The 19133-nt window shown below is 44.9% G+C and overlaps 1 protein-coding gene across 1 annotated transcript in view; it reads right to left on the reverse strand.

The window, feature by feature from the left end:
• Positions 1–3152: 3152 nt before the first annotated feature.
• The window catches only part of GABRA4 (gamma-aminobutyric acid type A receptor subunit alpha4), a 65990-nt gene continuing 50009 nt past the window's right edge, over positions 3153–19133 (reverse strand). The window contains exon 9 of the mRNA XM_079989759.1: positions 3153–4242. Coding sequence (XP_079845885.1) covers positions 3706–4242 — 537 coding nt within the window. The 3' untranslated portion in view covers positions 3153–3705. The remainder of the gene's footprint in view (positions 4243–19133) is intronic.

The raw sequence follows: 19133 nt of genomic DNA on the forward strand, positions 1-19133 counted from the left end.
ATGGAGGAAATGAACAATGTGATTTCATAAAGGCAGAGAAACAATAATGTAGCCCAGCCAAAAAGCTTTTACTATATACTGCTCGTAGGTCTTTGAAATCTTTGAATCCTTGTGGTGTACTTTCAGCACAGTCCAAAATTCACAAGGCATGATAGAGAAAAAGGCTTCTGTAAGTGCCATCTGTAATGCATTGATTTCCTCTGATTTCCCCAGTCTTTGCTTCATAAATGTACTATATGACTCAAAATAAATACAAAACATTCCAACTGGACAGCTACAATACTGAAATTCCAAGAATATGGAGGTGGACACAGACACATATTTTACCGTGAATCTGCACCTGAATGATTCAAACAAGTTTGCCTCAGAGTGAGAGGACTCATTTAAGGACAATTTGATCACCTGTATGGGCTCAGGCTTAACTCTAATTACCACCCGCCCCCTCTCAGAATCTAACTTAGATATGGGGCAATAATAAAGCCATTAATTCATTTCACTAGTTCCGCCATCTATGGAATTCTAATAACATTGGGCTTACCAGTTGTAGAGTCTGTTAAGCAAGAAAGGTGTCATTTAAAGATAGTATTCTAGCTAGCTGCCATGCCATCTGTACCACAGTCGGAGTTACTGTCATGAAGGTCACCCAGTGACACCTTTAGCTCTGCCTATTTTATTGTGCTGTTCCTTTTGACTGTTCTTCTGTTTGGCTACTACTTCTGAAATGAGGCACCTCCTATACTCACAGAGATGCCCCACATGTTTTAAAACCCTGGAAGATCAGGATTCACAAATGCATGGGGAGCCTCCATTAGAACAGCAGCCCCCCCCATTTCAGAAGTAGAATTATTATTATTATTTATTATTATTTATACCCCACCCACACAATAAAAGATCAGACACAAAAAACTTCCCTAAACAGGGCTGGCTTCAGGTGTCTTCTAAAAGTCAGATAGTTGTTTATTTCCTTGACATCTGATGGGAAGGCGTTCCACATTGCGGGTGCCACTACCGAGAAGGTCCACTGCCTGGTTCCCTGTAACCTTACTTCTCACAGTGGGGGAACCGCCAGAAGGCCCTCGGAGCTAGAACTCAGTGTCTGGGCTGAACGATGGAGGTGGAGATGCTCCTTCAGGTATATTGGGCCAAGGCCGTAAGAATTCAAGTAACTTTAATATCAGACCAAGCACCCATCTAGTCTAGCATCCTGTTCTTTCAGGTGTGGTTGGCCACTATAAGAACTGCAGAGAATGTGAATTGAAACAAGTTTTCCTCCCTTTCTCATGAAAAAACTAGAAGTTGGGGTCCTCCAATGGAGGACCCCAACTTCTAGTTTTTTCATGAGAAAGGGAGGAAAACTTGTTTCAATTCACATTCTCTGCACTATGCATAATCGAAAACAGTCAAGAGTCACGCAGTGATGGGCAGTGCTTCTTCATGGCACTGTAGAAGGCTCCTTTTAGAACAGTATGAAACCAGGTGAACTATAAGAAGAAAACTTGGAAACAGGCTTTTTTTTAAGGGACTTTGTCCATATATCTTTAGAAAACATGGGCAATAACAGCTGTCTGCTTTTAAAGGCACTGAAGACACTACTAGAGAGAACACAGAAGTGCAGTGGTACCTCGGGTTACAAACTTAATTCATTCCAGAGGTCTGTTCTTAACCCGAAACCTTTCTTAACCTGAGGCGCACTTTCGCTAATGGGGCCTCCCACTGCCACTGCACCACTGGCCTGTGATTTCCGTTCTCATCCCGGGGCAAAGTTCGCAACCCGGAGCAACTACTTCCGGGCTAGTGGAGTTCGTAACGTGAAGCGTTTGTAACCCAAGGTACCACTGTAGTGTTCTAGGGGTGACCCTAGCAGGTTATTCATTCACCTGAACCTTCACAGCTTGCATTACAGACAGACATACCAAAATGTTGAAGGAAGTATTCATAGTTACTTCCCGTGCCAATGTGCTGGCCTACCCCTCTTGTAACATATTGGCTGTCTGCCTTTTGGTGAAATATTGAATCCAGGGAGTGGGGAGACTCGTGGACAGATAAAGAAGAAATGCACAAATGAGGAGAGACATGAGGAGAGATACAATTTTGATGGAAACAATACTTTCCGAGCTTGATCTTTCTTTTCTTTTCAGAGTTGTAAGTCAAGAGAAACACAAACAGTTCTCCAAAGCAATCCCGTAGGACTAGCTCACAGAAGTCGTAAATGTTTGCTCCAGTGCAATGTTATCATGATGTTGCCACAGTGCTGCCAAAATTTAACATTTGTAGTTTGTAGCTGTCACTAATCCACATTCTAAATATTTATGGGTTGGTGCTGCAGGTTGTACAATTCAGCTAAACCAGTAAAGTGCTTAAAACACAGTACTCTCAGAGCTGGCTCATTTCTTATGTTCTGACACTGGTATGGGAATCGCTTTGCCGTGACCCAGTTCCATGGTCAGACAGAGGCTGTTCAACATTCATGTGGGAAACATAGGTTCCTACATACAAATGTCACAGAAGTACCTAGGTTAAAATCCACAGGAAGCAGCCCCAGTGCCACAGTGGAGACACCTGAAGTTACTGTGACTAAGGCCACTGAAACAGGAACAACAACCAGGCCCTGGTTCAATATTCACATATTCATACTAAGATGTACTAGAAATGTAAGCTAAAAACATCAAAGCAAGTGAAGAGGAGAAACATCCTGGCAAGCGAGGGAAGGAAAAACAAAAATATCATGGAAAGTAGAGGGGCAAATCCATCCATTTGGTACTCCTTTTCTATAAAACAACTGTTGAAGGGTAAACATTAAGTGAACTTGAACCTAACATAGCTTAAATGGAAGAATGATGCTTAAATGATTTATGGAGGATGCACATGAAATGCAGGGCAATGCAACTAGCAAGTTGATTTAAATGAGACGAGTTCCAGTTTACTTAGACAGGTTATACAATCCAATTCAAGCCTAGCACTATTGCGTCCCATTCATATTAGTGAAACTGACCTAAATTGGGCTTGGTCGTGACCCTAATTTGCCAGCCAAAAAGATTTTGTGCAAGTGTTTTACCTTAAGACCTACCCAAGCTTAGTTCAAAAACATAATTGCCTGTGCATTTTGTTTAGTGGAAATTATCTACCCCCTTATTTGCATAGCTCTTTTCTCCTAAAGCTTCCCCACGTACAACAATTTTTTTTACTTTGCTTTCCACTACATGAATGCATGTTTTTTTTTCAGGGTGTGTCTTTACCAGCGAAGGTATGAATAACCTCCAATTCACAGCCATCTCAACTCACAGGAGAGAATACTGTCCTGCAGCTAGGCCATGAAAACATCAGCTTCTACTTACTGGTGCACACTTTCGGGAAAGCCAGACCACATTTATTGTATACATGTATCTGTATATCACTATAATATATTTGCTTCCCATCTCTGTTCTTCCCAATGGCCCCATGCATTTTTGTTCAAACAGAACACCATTTCAAAAAGGCCTGGAAGACAGTGTCCATACTCCCTGCCCCTCCATTTTGCTGCGTTAATTTACCTAATAATACCTGCCCTTTACCATGGGAAAACGAGCACAGAGCTTTCTCTCTCTTTTTTTTATAAAATAAGCATTAAAGGTTTCTTTTTTAAAAAATAGCTTTAAAAGAAGAAACTCTGCATTCAAATGTGTGTAGAATAAATTTCAGGAAAAAACCTACTACATAGCAGCAAGACTACATTAGACTTTTCGATTTCTCCATCGTGTCCTTGGATAGATACACCACCCAGTAGACCATATTAAATGCTCCAAAGGTGACGGGGAACAAAATGCGTGCATATTTGTCTATCTTACTGGTGCCAGAGCTTGAGGGTGGGGGAGGAGGAGGAGGAGGAGCGACGACTGACGACTTTGAAGGCGCCCCCAAAGTATTTGCTGTAGTCTGAATCTGCTCCAGTCTAGATCCAAGTAAACGATGAATGCTTGGAGATCCAGCCGTGGCTTGCTGGGGTATATATCCTGTTAAAACTGGGGTAGAGGGAGGAGCTGAAGGAGTAGCTCTTGCAGAAGCCAATGTTTCAGATATGCTAATTCGGCTGAAGGGGTTCGGACTTGATGCTGAGGGAGATCGGGGCATAACGTCCGAAGGCCCCTGAGTTACCGTTGAAGGTGGCATGGAACTGTTCCCTGTATCAATTCTCCTGACGCTCTCCGTGTCCGCCTGTACGGTGGTATTAGTTCTTTTTCTCACATTTGAATTTGAGTCCGTACTCTGCAATATGAAAAAGAACAACATCAGAAAATATCGTGAGCAGATGAAATCGTGAGCAGGATTTGAAATATGAGCAGCGGTAGAAAATTTCGTAATATATGAAATCGAAGACAATGTCCTGGGCGAAAAGTTTTTTAAAATGCAATATGTAAATGGGATGGGATTAAGAACAGCACGGAGGGGAAAGCAGGAGGTCAAAGTTTAAAGAGAAATGTATAACAAATTTGGGATCTGGAATTTATATCTAAAGATTTTAAAGTTCAATAAAAAATTGACACAAAAAGAACATCTGCAGCTTTAGAAAGAATTTTGCATGAGCAAAATCCTGAAATTTAGGAATGAGGCTAGGGCATTCAGTGCAAATTTGATGGTCAACATGAAATCTCTTATTCCCATTACATAGCAACATATTCATATGGCCAGTTAGACAATCACAGTTAGAAAACTATCTCACTGAATTTTCATTGTGATTTGGCAATGTAGACACTAGACAGCTATTTTGGTTGGGTTGCTGACGATTGAGAAGCTATTCGGCATATTACATAAAGTTATATCACGGTAGAATTCCAGACTGTAGCACTTCATACTGCAGAGTACAGGGAGTTATATGCTCCCTTACATAAAGACCTCCTAAAATGTAATAAATCAGTCGATCAAGGTCATGCTAAAACTTTCAGCCTGAAGAGCTACTTCATAGAGTAGACGGAGGTTACATGCAATTGATAAACCTCTCAATGAAATGTGAGGGAACATTCCAATGTGTAGTCAGAAGTGGTACAGTCCATTATTCTACACTTCTGTCTACAACCTCATTCTTGTAATATGTTGACCCTGACAACAGGGACAATATCCATGGGAAAGATCCATGTAATGCAAGCCACATTGATATTTCTGGAAATAACCCAGGTACTCAGCTGTGTCCTAGCACAACTCTATGCCCATTTTAATCAAGCCCCGGGTGGGAAATGTTTTCAGCACACTGTAGTTTGCATAGTTCATGCGGACTGAATTTCAAATCTGGATGTAAAGCTTGTTCATAGAGATTGAACGTGCCAATCTTCCCTCTGGCAGCGCTTGTATGCTTAGCCCAGTGTGAAATGGTGCAGTGTGACTGACCTTAATACTCACAGCTAGGGCTAAATGTGGCTCCAATTTTCAGGGAGTAAAATAAAAATCTTAATTGAATAAACGCCAATGATGTAACTCATTTGAGCATTGTTCCTGACAAAATAAATCTCGACCCAAAGTAATGCTCTCTCTTGCAGTACCAAAGAACATAGGAATTTGATGAGTCTGTGAAATTTCTTGAACACTGTGGCTATCTTTTTGTATCCAGCATTGCTTCTGATGATAAATGGTTTTACAGCAGAATTCTGTATGTGCCTACTCAGAATTAAGTGTCTCTGAGTTCAAAGGAACTTACTTGCAGGTAAATGGGTACAGGTTTGTAGTCTTTGACGGGACATGGGTGGCGCTATGGGTTAAACCACAGAGTCTAAGGCTTGCCGATCAGAAGGTCAGCAGTTCGAATCCCCATGACGAGGTGAACTCCTGTTCCTCAGTCCCTACTCCTGCCCACCTAGCAGTTTGAAAGCACATCAAAGTGCAAGTAGATAAATAGGTACCGCTCCGGCGGGAAGGTAAACAGCATTTCCGTGCGCTGCTCTGGTTCGCCAGAAGCAGCTTAGTCATGCTGGCCATATGACCTGGAAGCTGTACACCAGCTCCCTCGGCCAATAAAGTGAGATGAGCACCGCAATCCCAGAGACCTAATGGTCAGAGGTCCCTTTACCTTTACCTTGTAGTCTTTGGTTGCCGCCATGCATACATTTAAGTCCATACGCACTGCCCAGGCCTGCAGCCACAGCAGGTGCTGTGATTCTCCATCGGTTTGACTTCACCCCCAGAGATGCACTCCATTGTCTTGTGAGACAAAAGGATGCCACCAGCCCTCTGCACGTACAAACATGCAGTTTGATGTATAAATCCATCTCCATTTTTCCAATGCGCTGATTTGTTAAGGCGTTCGTGGGCATTTTAACCAGGAAAAGGAGCTGTAAACACTCTCGTTGTGAGCTGAGTGTTGATACAGTTGTGTCTGGAAGCAGGTGCTGCAGGTAATGGCTTCGCAATGGGACAGGGAATGACAGTGGCTAGAGCAGGGGGGGGCAATATGATGCTCTCTCCAGATGCTGCTAGACTACAACTCCCATCACCACTGATCATTAGCCATCCTGGCTGGGGCTGATGGGAGCTGGAGTCCATCAACATCCCAAGTACCACATTGGTTATGCCTTGGCTTGAGTAAGTGGAATGGGGAGGGGAAATAAGCATAGGCAACGTTGAGGAGAGTTAAAAGAATGGCATGCCTGCAGAATGGCATACACTTAGTAGAGTCCCTTTGTTACATGTACAACCTAACATGTGGCAGGAAATACACGTACACAACTGAGCTTCACAATTCTTTTATCTCGAAAAGAGCAATGTATCATGGGGACGTACACACAGGTTGTGTGATTGTGCATAGAAGTTTATAACACTCTGAGAGCAGAGCATTCACTGCTACTTAAGAAATTCTTGACAATCAGCGGCGTAGCGTGGGTTGTCAGCACCCGGGGCAAGGCAGGTAATTTGCGCCCCTAACCCCTAACCTGCCACCGCTGCCAGCTTCTTCTTGCTGCTGCCTGGGCTGTGGTATTTACGGTAAGGTAGCCACGGCGGCGGCGGCGGGTCCGTGTCAGGTGATCTGAGGCGAGTTGCCACTGGCGCTGCCGTCCAAACGACGCCGCTTGCCCGGAGGAGGAGGGCAGAGAGGCGAGGAAAATGCAACATGGCCCAGCAGCTGCAGCGGCGGCAGCGGCGGCGGGGCTGTGAGGAGGGGCTGCCTGGCGCGCCCTCCGCGGCCCTGACGCATGGGGACCGTGGTGAGCGCTGAGAGCCGCTGCCTACAGGACACCTTCAGCCCGGACGCACGCACAGCTTGTCGGTTCCGCGAGACGTGGGGCTCTGCTACAGCCTGCGCCCGAGGCTCTTCGGCGACTCCGGAGGCGGCGAGCGCCCCCCCAGATGTTGCGCCCGGTGCGGCCGGCCCCCCCTGCACCCCCCACGCTACACCACTGTTGACAATACAGTGGTACCTCAGGTTACATACGCTTCAGGTTACATACATTTCAGGTTACAGACTCCGCTAACCCAGAAATAGTACCTCGGGTTAAGTACTTTGCTTCAGGATGAGAACAGAAATCGTGCTCCAGCGGCACGGCAGCAGCAGGAGGCCCAATTAGCTAAAGTGGTGCTTCAGGTTAAGAACAGCTTCAGGTTAAGAATGGACCCCCAGAACAAATTAAGTACTTAACCCAAGGTACCACTGTAAAGCCTTTAATCCTTCAAACATGCAGAGAAATCCAAAGGCACTGTTCACATCTTTGAAAACACAGAGTAATTAAATGGTAAGAAAACTTGGTTATGCCATTGAGCGCTCCACATGATGGCACAATGGGGGTGGGGATATGTTAGGAAGGAAACATAATTTGTTTCCCGCACAAATCATTTACATTTGAAGAGGAAACCAAAAAATATGATTGTGTGCAGCCACAATAATGTATAATAAACAGGAAGAACTCTTGCATGTGGTCTTTTGAACCCTGCTGCTATTTAGCCTACTGCCAGCTATTCTGCCACTTGAGAATGGACTGCATGAAGAGACAGAAGAAGAATAACAGTGAAAAATAAAACCGTTAAAAGATAAAGGTTTGTTTCTAGGACCTCTGCCTGATATGTTATTATTGTTTATTTACTAGAGTGGTGATTATACAGGGTTGGGGTGTTGCCAACAGGATGTTTCTTTTTTTTTATGAACAGGGTAACCTTTGATACTGTTCCCTACAGAAACTGATACAAAATACATTGAAATGCAAATGCTTTCCTTTCGAAATGGAATCCGAAGCACCTTATTGTGGAAAAAGAAAAGAGAGAGTTTAATTTTCCTCAGAGGTGTTCTCTGTTATGCATTCAGCTGACATTTTGTTCCTGGCCTTTATTTCAGGTAGACCAAAAACTTGCAGTATTAAGCAGAATTTACTTCTGAGATCTCCCCTTCTAGAAGCATTTAGTCATTACCTATCCAACACAATGTTTTGAATATTCTTTGTTTTGAAAAGGTGTGTGTGTGTGTGTGTGTTTGACAGCCAGAAACAGCAGAGTTTTAACTTTTTTGATTTCTCTCAAGGGCTCGCAAAAGATGCTCTTTTCATCAGTACAGTCACTTGTGGAAATCTTATCAGCTCTATTTGGCACAAAGGTATGATAACTAGGCAAACTTCCTTGCAGGCATGTATAAATATTGTAATTAATGCTGCAGCCGTCTCTTTCCAAATGGAAGCACATTTAATTGACCGTGTGTAATGCAATGGAGTATGCCGTTGGCATAATTTGCTGCAAATCTGTCTAATCTATTGTTAAACATTATGGCAGCTCTGTTCAATAAGATTGTGTATCTCACCTTATGGTTCAAAATCCATCTTGATACAATAAGGGGCGGCAAGGGGTGGGGGGGAGAGGAGCTACTAATCTCTGTTTGCAAAAACAACTCACAGATCCTCCGCTGCTTCCTCTTCACCAACTAAACTCTCTAGGTATGACCACTTGTTATCAAGCAAACGTGGTGCTCAAGTACAAGCCAATCTATGCTCTTTGATTTTTAACAAGGTTTGCCCATTAGAAACAGCTGTTCACCTGCAGTGCAAATTTTGAAGAAGAAGAAAATCCTCTGAGCCACCATAATCCTCCACTTGAGCCAGAAAAAGAAGTATTATATTGTTTTGCTCGGATTAGCAGCTTATGACAAGCAAGCCAATTTTGCACTCCAGTGAAGTCAGATTGCAAATTTAGCATGAGCTGAAACTGTGCATCCCGGCAAAAGCTGAGATTACAAAAGCTGAGATTTGCAGCAGGTAGCTCACCTGCCTATTAATCAGCACCACAAAAATTACAAACAAAAATTACAAACAATGGAACCAAATGAACAAGTAAAAAGCATATCACAGTAGATTTAGAGAGCAAGACACAGAATTCCAGAATATCATGGAGATGGTATATCTAAATGCTTCCTCATATGTGATGGCTTACAATGTGTAGGAAATATTTTACATGGAGGAGCATGAAACATAAAACCATAGACTTAGAGGGCATCTCCTCCAACCTTCTGTTCAGTGCAGAAAACCCAAAGCTGAATCATACCCAACTGATGACTAGCCTGCTTTGAAGTCCTTCAGCAAGGGAAAGCCTCCTCTCAACCCTCTAAATCAGGGTTTCCCAGACTTGTGTCTCCAGCTGTTTTTGGACTACAACTCCCATGACCCTTAGCTAGCCAGTGGTCAGGGATGATGGAAACTGTAGTCCCAAAACGGCTGGAGACACAAGTTTGGGAAACCCTGTTCTAAATCAAAGATGAGTGTTGTCATCCAAAAACATCTGGAGGACCACTGGTTCCCCATCTCTCCTCTAAGTAATCGGTTCCATTGCTGAACTGCTCTAACCACCAAAAGGTTTCTCCTAATGTTCAGCTGAAATGTCCCCTCCGGTATATGGGACACTGATCCGCCCCCCCCCCCGCCGCCCCCCATGTTTGAGTAATGGCTTCAAGTTACAAGAAAGGAGATTGTCAGGAAAAACTTTCTGACAATAAGAGCTGTTCAGCGGTGGAACGGTCTCCTTTGGGAGGTTGTGGACTCTTCTTCCTTGGAGGTCTTTAAGCAGAGGTTGGGTGGCCATCTGTCATGGATGCTTTAGATGAGATTACTGCATTGCAGGGCGTTGGACTAGATGACCGATAGGGTCCCTTCCAACTCTACAGTTCTATGATTCTATGACATCCAATTATATGAAGATATGGAGTAAATCTTTAGCTCTTCTAATGCTGGAGATCAATGATGATGAGGATCCTATACATAACTTAAAAATTAAGCACTATACCAACGCTAAAAGAAGACAACTCTGCCCACAGACATACAATCCAATATATGTATTATGATCATTAGCTCTCACGCATTGAAATAAATGGGACTTAAGCATGCTCAGCTTGGGCTGGATTATACTCCATGCATTAAGAGTTGTAGGGCATCTCTTGCAGGCATAGCTTGCAGGCTTCTGGGCAGAATCTGCCCAAGGTTTAGACACTTAAGCGGCCTAAGAAACATTGCAGGGATGCAAGGCTGCTTCAGGTATGTATCTGCCCCACAAGCTGAACAACTGCAGAATTTAATATTTGGGATCTTCCTAGCAGCCAACACTCTTATTCTTCATTCTAGAATCTACCCTGCCCTCCCAGTCTACTTTAAGTCCTTCTGGGAAAGACTAACCCAGCCTTTCCCAACCTGGTGTCTTCCAGATGTTGTTGGACTCATACCTGACCATTGGTCATGTTGCCTGGGGTAATGGGAGAAACATCTGGAGGGCTACAAGCTGGAGAAGACTGGACTAGCCTATGATTATTCTAAAATGGTAACTTGTTTGTTTTTATATATATATAATATTTATTCAAATTTTGAAAATTACAAAAAGGAACAATAAAAAAGAAAAATAACAAAGACAAAAAAATACAAACAAACAATAAAAAAAACAGATCAGACCTTTACATAGCTGTCAGAGGTTCAGGAGCAGAAGCACAGGGAAGAGGGGAGATGGAGAGCGAAGGGGAAGAATCTGAGGGCAGCGTAGGAGAAGATGACAGTGGCCCGAGGGATTCCATGAGCCTCTCCAGCGAATCGGAAGATTCACAGAAGGGGGCGCCAGTGGCCAGGGGAAGGGGGTTCCCAAGGGGAACGCCCCAGGAGCAAGGGGGCAGCAGGGACTCCCAGAGCAGCAGCTGGAAATCAGGACCAGCTTCCCCACCAGAGCATAGTGGGGGGGAAGAGTCCCAGGTATCGGGGCCAGTGGATTCCCCACCGGGGAGAGAAGATAAGGCAGGGCTGACCACACCTCCATCGGAGAGTCAGACAACGGAGGGGAGGTCAGATCCGGCCAGTATCCCGGAAGAGGGAAGCAGTGACAGAAGTAGTGTAACGGTCAGGAGGAAGGTCACTGGGTTGGCGCGAGAGGCAAGTTCAAATGTACAGGAGCGCGGGACAGCAGAGAATGAGGATTGGGAACCGGGTCCTAAAGCCCGCCGGAGGCAGGGGGAGGAGCTAAGCGACTCAGCGTCAGAAGAGTCCAGAAAGGGGGATGCCCCAGCGGGCAGGAGGACCCAGAGGAGGAGAAAGCAGCGGAAAAGGTGGAGCAGGGCTAGGATCTTAAACTGGTGTCAGAGGGGAGGAGATTCAGACGGGACTTCGCCGGTCTAGGGTTTAAGACGTAGAGCTGCGCGCTGCGGCTTTGAAATGGAAACTGAACCTCAATAAAGACTTTTGTACATAACGACAGCCTGGCATTGGTCCTCTGTGAGCTGGGACCTAGGGGCAGCTCTGACAATAGCTTTCTTTCCTTTACTTATATCCTTGACCGCCTCACACCTCCCTTTTTTGTATTCCAGTTCAGTTAGATGTTTCAGCAAATCCTTTCCAGCTTTGTTTTTATCCTAATAATATATCTTAATATACTGTAATTCTCGTCTTTCACCAATTAATAAATCAATTTTATCCTAATCCTTTATATCATTTCTGCTAAAACCACATTACTTCATTCCAACAACCTTCTAACATTCCTTAATTTTACAATGTTTCTGTAAATAAACTTTGAATTTTTTCCAATCTTCTTCCACCAACTCTTCACCTTGGTCTCGGATTCTGCCAGTCATTTCCGCCAGTTCCATATAGTGCATCACTTTCATCTGCCATTCTTCCCAGGTGGGTAAATCTTGTGTCTTCCAATACTTCGCGATGAGTATTCTTGCTGCTGTTGTTGCATACATAAAAAAAGTTCTGTCCTTCTTTGGCACCAATTGGCCAACCATGCCCAGGAGAAAGGCCTCTGGTTTCTTCTGAACTAAAATGGTAACTTGAATGAAGGAATGGCACTGTTGCCATAGTTAGAGTGACACCACATTCAGTGTTTTGCTCTCCGCCAGAAGCAACATGCACTGAACTGGCATGGAGATGGGGGTGGGAATGCACAATACAATGGCATCATGTTATTGTGGGAGATTAGTAGCCAAACCTAGCGTGCATATTCTTGCTAGTTAGCATGAGAAGGGGCTAATACAACAGAACTGCATTGGTGATACTCAGGTACTCAAACCATAGAAATACAATTGGGAGGGAGGGCTTTGTGTGATGTCATTTCCCCTCTGCTGCTGGAAAGGAAGACGAAAATGGTACTTCTTGTTCCTCTCTCTCTTCTGTTGACCAGCAATGGATGCAAGACATGCCTCCACTTGCTCCAACTTTAGGTACATGCCAAAAGCTGTGCCTTTACCTATACTGTAAGTATTTTCCCTGCATAGTTTTTGCTGCTGCCATTGCAATATTATAAGTGAGTATTTCATCTTTTTAAACTTACTTCCCAAGTTGTTGCCTGGTTCTTTGTTAAGCAGGGTGAGATAGGGAGAGCCACAGCTCACTCCATAGCTGGACTTGCTCAAAACAAGGTTTTACAGTCTAATTTCTATGCTTTTAATTTTGCTGCCAAGGGTGGGGTATTAAAGCTCCGCTCGGCCCCCACAAATGGGCACCTGGAGGGATAAATCACAATTAATATCCTCTCCTACCCATTAAATCCCATCCCACAGTTATGTGTTTCTTTTACTAGACCTTATTTTTGTAAAGTGCCTAAAGGTTTTCTTACAATCAGGCAGCGTATGCATTTTATTAAATAAATAAAATAGATAAAAACCAGCAGGCAGATGGGTGGAATACTGATAGCAGACACATATCCTCCAAAAGAACTAGTTAGGTTCCCACTTGGGATTTTTCATGAAAATCATTATTATATTCTTCATGCTCCTGAGTTAGGTTCTTCTTGTCTTTATTCCATTAAATTGTATATTTAAAGATGTATGGATTTTCTTTTAAAAAAACAAAACAAATTCTTGTGATAAAGCATTTCCTTGCGAATCAGGTCAAGGCAAAATGTTTCCTTTTCTGGTAATCTCCTAATCTTTATTAGCACAATATTTAACCCTTGTCATGTACCCCTGGAGAGTACAGCTTAGAAACTAGGTCAGCTTCCAGCAAACCCTCATCTAACATTCAGTGTCTGCTTCAAAGTAAATGATAGGATTCCCCCCCCCCCCAAAAAAAAAAACACTAAAAGTTAGTGGCAATTCAAACTAGCAGTGTTTATTCTCTGATTATCTAGGCTGGTTTCCCATGTAGCAACTATAGGTTGGGTTTTAACTTCTGTTCCGAAGCCAGCACAAAAGGAGGCATGCTAGTTCAGAATGTTTCCTGTTATGCTCATTATCTTTCACTCGCAGTTGTCCTCCAATGCTCTGTTTGTTGGAAGTCCTCACAAAGAAGCCCCCTTTGATGGCTTGGGCAGGGCAAGTTGGCATGGGGAGGCCGGGGTGGGACTGGCATGCGCGTCCCCATGCTCCCTGCTCATGTCTTCATTCAGGCACAACTAAAGGGTTAATTCCATTAGCGCTGAAGTCAACTAGCCAAAAGGGATAAGGCTGGAGGTGTTGCTTAGCAACCAAGAAGAGGGGCATAAATTTGCTGAGGTACCATGTGTCCTGATTAGTTCTGTAGTTCAGAGGGAGTGTCCCCCCCCCTTGTATTGGTTGAATGTCTCCCTCTGATGTACAAAGTCTGAAATAAGAAAGACATGTCCTCTCTGTTCCTTTCTTCTCAAATTATACCAGTGTCCTCAGTACTGGTGCTGACCTTTAAAGCCCTAAACGGCCGCGGTTCTATATACCTGAAGGCGTGTCTCCACCCCCATCGTTCAGCCCTGACACTGAGGTAGAGCACAGAGGACCTTCTGGCGGTTCCCTCATTGCGAGAAGTGAGGTTACAGGGAACCAGACAGAGGGCTTTCTTGGTAGTGGCGCCCGCCCTGTGGAACGCCCTCCCTTCCCTTTAAAAGACAACTGAAGGCAGCCCTGTTTAGGGAAGTTTTCAATGTTTAATGCTGTACAGTGGAACTTTGGGTTACGTTACCGGCATCCCTGGAAGTGTATCGCTGCATGCGCAGAAGCGGTCTACCGCTGCACGTGCATGCACAGAAGCGAAAAACCGCTTCTGCGCATGTGAAGTGCTAAACCGTGCCATGTGAAGTGAAAAACCGCTTCTACGCATGTGCAGAAGTGCTAAACCGTGCCATGTGAAGTGAAAAACCGCTTCTGCGCATGTGCAGAAGTGCTAAACCGTGCCATGTGAAGTGAAAAACTGCTTCTGCGCATGTGCAGAAGTGCTAAACCGTGCCGTGTGAAGCGAAAAACCGCTGCTGCGCATGTGCAGAAGTGCTAAACCGTGCCATGTGCAGAAGCGGCACCTCCAGTAGCGAAAACTTCAGGATACGGCTGGACCTCCAGAACGGATCCCGTTCACAACCAGAGGTACCACTGTGTTGTGTTTTTAATATTAGATTAGGAGCCCCCCAGAGTGGCTGGGGAAACCCAGCCAGATGGGTGGGATATAAATAATATATTATTATTATTATTATTATTATTATTATTATTATTATTATTATGTGCTATCAGGTTTTAATTTCTCTCCAGTCTCGACCTGCGTCATTTAAGTGACTTTGCTAACACTATTTACTCTCAGACTATACATTATGACTCACCAAGCCAGACTCACATGGCTCAGTGGCGTAGTTTGGGGGGTGCAGGGGGGGCCGGCCGCACCGGGTGCAACATCTGGGGGGGGCGCTCGCCGCCTCCGGAGTCGCCGAAGAGCCTCGGGCGCAGGCTGTAGCAGAGCCCCATGTCTCGCGGAACCGACGAGCTGTGTGCGCATCCGGGCTGAAGGCGTCCGGCAGGCAGTGGCTCTCAGCGCTCGCCGCGGTCCCCGCGCGTCAGGGCTGCGGAGGACGCGCCAGGCAGCCCCTCCTCACAGCCCCGCCGCCGCTGCTGCTGCAGCTGCTGGGCCATGTTGCATTTTCCTCGCCTCTCTGCCCTCCTCCTCCTCCGGGCAAGCAGCGTCTGACACAGACCCGCTGCCACCGCCGCCGTGGCTACCTTACCGTAAATACCCCAGCCCAGGCAGCACCAAGAAGAAGCTGGCAGCGGCGGCAGGTTAGGGGTTAGGGGCGCAAATTACTTGCCTTGCCCCGGGTTAGGGGGCCCAAATTACTTGCCTTGCCCCGGTGCTGACAACCCACGCTACGCCGCTGACATGGCCAATCAACCTTCTATTGCGGCTTGTGAGATACTTGACAAACTTCCCTTTCTGAAGTCCAAGCAAGGCCAAAAAAACTCCTCAACCCCTAGGAGACTCATTGAGCATCTCTGTAGCATCCCTCTAGGGCAGGGGTAGATGTTTCAGATGTTTTGCACTGCATCTTTCATTGGCCCCAGCCAGCATGCTTAATGAGAAGAGATAACGGGAATCCTGAATACTGCGAATAATTCAGAAAAGTTTTTTAGGTGAACACTCAGTTCATCCTGGCTGCCTGCAAGGCTTCTTTGGCTTCCTTGATTTCACCCTAGATAAACAGAGTACATGCCCTGGAATCAAATTATAAAATAATACCCCATATTCCCTGCAGATGCACATTGCAGGAGATGATGAGTAGTGATAGGCCTTTTGGAATAACTTGCTCAGCAATTCTGATCTTCTCATTAAGGATTCTCAATAAGCTTCGGAGGAACTCCAGGGTTCCACAGAACATAATTTGAAAACCACTGGGGAAGCCGCAAAAGATTGAGGGGTGTGTGTGTGTGTGTGCTGTGTGTGTTACAAAACTGTTGGAAGGGGCGAAACAACCTTCCTCAAGGTCAAACCCCTTGTCACAAGGGAGGGCATCCATCTATCAGCCTTGCACACAGTAGTCCATACAATCCAAAGCATGGTGTTTATAAGTAGCAAGTAGCAAAAATGTACTAACCTTCCAGATAGCAAGTACAGTGGTACCTCGGGTTACATACACTTCAGGTTACAGACTCCGCTAACCCAGAAATAGTGCTTCAGGTTAAGAACTTTGCTTCAGGATGAGAACAGAAATCGGGCTCCGGCGGCGCAGCAGCAGCAGGAGGCTCCATTAGCTAAAGTGGTGCTTCAGGTTAAGAACAGTTTCAGGTTAAGTACGGACCTCCGGAACGAATTAAGTACTTAACCCGAGGTACCACTGTGAGTGCTTTTCCTTCTTAGAAACTAAATTTAGGGAGGGCTGGAACTCAGTGGCTCAGCATCTGCTTGCATACAGAGGCTTCTATCGCAGGTACCATCAGTTATGAATGGGAGCAACCCAGATCTCCAAGTGTCCCTATTTTCCAGGGACAGTCACAGATTTACAGTAGCCATCCCTGTTTCTGATTTGATCCAGGGCAGCTGTCTACCAGCTCCACCTGCTACACAGGCTGAGACCCTACCTGCCCGCGGACTGTCTTGCCAGAGTGGTGCATGCTCTAGTTATCTCTTGCTTGGACTACTGCAATGTGCTCTATGTGGGGCTACCTTTGAAGGTGACCCGGAAACTGCAATTAATCCAGAATGTGGCAGCTAGACTGGTGACTGGGAGTGGCCCCCGGAACCACATAACACCTATATTGAAAGACCTACATTGCCTCACAGTACGTTTCCGAGCACAATTCAAAGTGTTGGTGCTGACCTTTAAAGCCCTTAACGGCCTCAGCCCAGTATACCTGAAGGAGCATCTCCACCACCATCGTTCAGCCCAGACACTGAGGTCCAGCGCTGAGGGCCTTCTGGCGGTTCCCTCATTGCGAGAAGTGAGGTTACAGGGAACCAGACAGAGGGCTTTCTTGGTAGTGGCGTCCGCCCTGTGGAACGCCCTCCCTTCAGATGTGAAGGAAATAAGTAGCTATCTTATCTTTAAAAGACAACTGAAGGCAGCCCTGTTTAGGGAAGTTTTTAATATTTAATGCTGTATTGTTTTTAACACTCGATTTGAAGCTGCCCAGAGTGGATGGGGAAACTCAGCCAGAAGGCCGGGGTATAAATAACAAATTATTATTATTATTATTATTATTATTATTATCCCAGAATGTCCTGCTTTTCCTTAGGATGTCCCTATTTTCATCAGAGAATTGTTAGAGAGTATGGAGTTATGCGACCCCCAAGCCAATGAGATAAGTAACAATACAACCTTTAGAAGGCATCTTAAGTTTCCTGTGTTCCTACAAATGGATTAACAAGCCTAATTTGAAATGTCACCATAAGTGACCCTCAGATCAATCTTGTTGGATCCATATTTCCTATCACAAATCTTCTGAGGCATCTTCTCCCAAGCTACACTCCACCTGTGTATTTTCTTTTCAATTATCTTCAAACTGCATACTATAAATATGAACTCCTGCAAGCCAATTACTTCTTATGACTTCACCCCAGCAAAGAAACTCTGAACCTAGAAGCAATCAGAGGCGAAATGAACTCTTATATGTAACCCATTTTTATTTCAGATGAAATAAAGTTTGTTGCTGGAGTGGAGAATAGGGCCCATGAATTTTGCATGATTTTCCAGTTCGTGGAAACCAATTATTCACTTGTTGCCTCAAAAATATGGGTAACGAAAGAAAAACAATTTAGATAAAGCAGCACGGCAAGCTTTTTTTTTAATGCTATTATTTTATGAGAAGCTGGGGGAAAATAAAAGAGGCGGAACCTGGGGGGTAATGCAAGAAAGGGTGATTGCTTTTGCAGTGCCCATAAGGAAGGGGCTAGTAAAATCAATGTAGGGCAGTGTTTGTGCATATACAATGAAGTAACCAAAGTTAAATTAGCTTACGAAGGGACATGTGAAACTTATAGCCTTTGGAGGCCTGTTAGGAGAAGTTATTGCATTGGGTTAACCAAGAAAAAAATAATAATTGCTTATGCTTTAGGCCAAATGTTGGTACTTGCGGTGGAAAGAGTTGGGGCAGGGAAAAGTTTAATTACAGAAGTACAAGTAAATCTCAGAAGCAACCAGAAGGTTTAAAATTATTTCCAAGTCCCATCAAACTCTTTCGTTACATTTGCATTCATATCACATGAGACTGGCCATGGATGGCTCCAACAGGGTGCCATTGCGTCCTGCTTTACAGATGACAATCCTTTAACTGAAGGAGTCCTCTATCTGAAGGGCTGCTGGCCCAAGTCCAGTTTAAAAATGAGGAGCCATAAGAAAGGAGAACAAAGGCTTTGAAGTTGCCCAACAATAGCACCTGAATAGGCATGTGGGCATCTTAAAAAGCAGAGACATCACCTTGCCAACAAAGGTCTGTATAGTAAAAGCTATGGTTTTCCCAGTAGTGATGTATGGAAGTGAGAGCTGGACCATAGAGAAGGCTGATCGCTGAAGAATTGATGCTTTTGAATTATGGTGCTGGAGGAGACTCTTGAAAGTCCCATGGACTGCAAGAAGATCAAACCTCTCCATTCTGAAGGCAATCAACCCTGAGTGCTCACTGGAAGGACAGATCCTGAAGCTGAGGCTCCAGTGCTTTGGCCACCTCATGAGAAGAGAAGACTCCCTGGAAAAGACCCTGATGCTGGGAAAGATGGAGGGCACAAGGAGAAGGGGACGACAGAGGACGAGATGGCTGGACAGTGTTCTCAAAGCTACCAACATGAGTTTGACCAAACTGCGGGAGGCAGTGGAAGACAGGAGTGTCTGGCGTGCTCTGGTCCATGGGGTCATGAAGAGTTGGACACGACGAAATGACTAAACAACAACAACAGGCATGCGGGCCACCTTGCCCCGGTCTCCTCCACTATGGTGAGATGTGTTCTTATTTAAATTATAGTAATTATATCTGGGGGACGCAGGTGGTGCTGTGGGTTAAACCACAG

This window comes from Podarcis cretensis (genome assembly GCF_951804945.1).
Source record: "Podarcis cretensis genome assembly, chromosome: 9".
NCBI classification, from domain to species: Eukaryota; Metazoa; Chordata; class Lepidosauria; order Squamata; family Lacertidae; genus Podarcis; species Podarcis cretensis.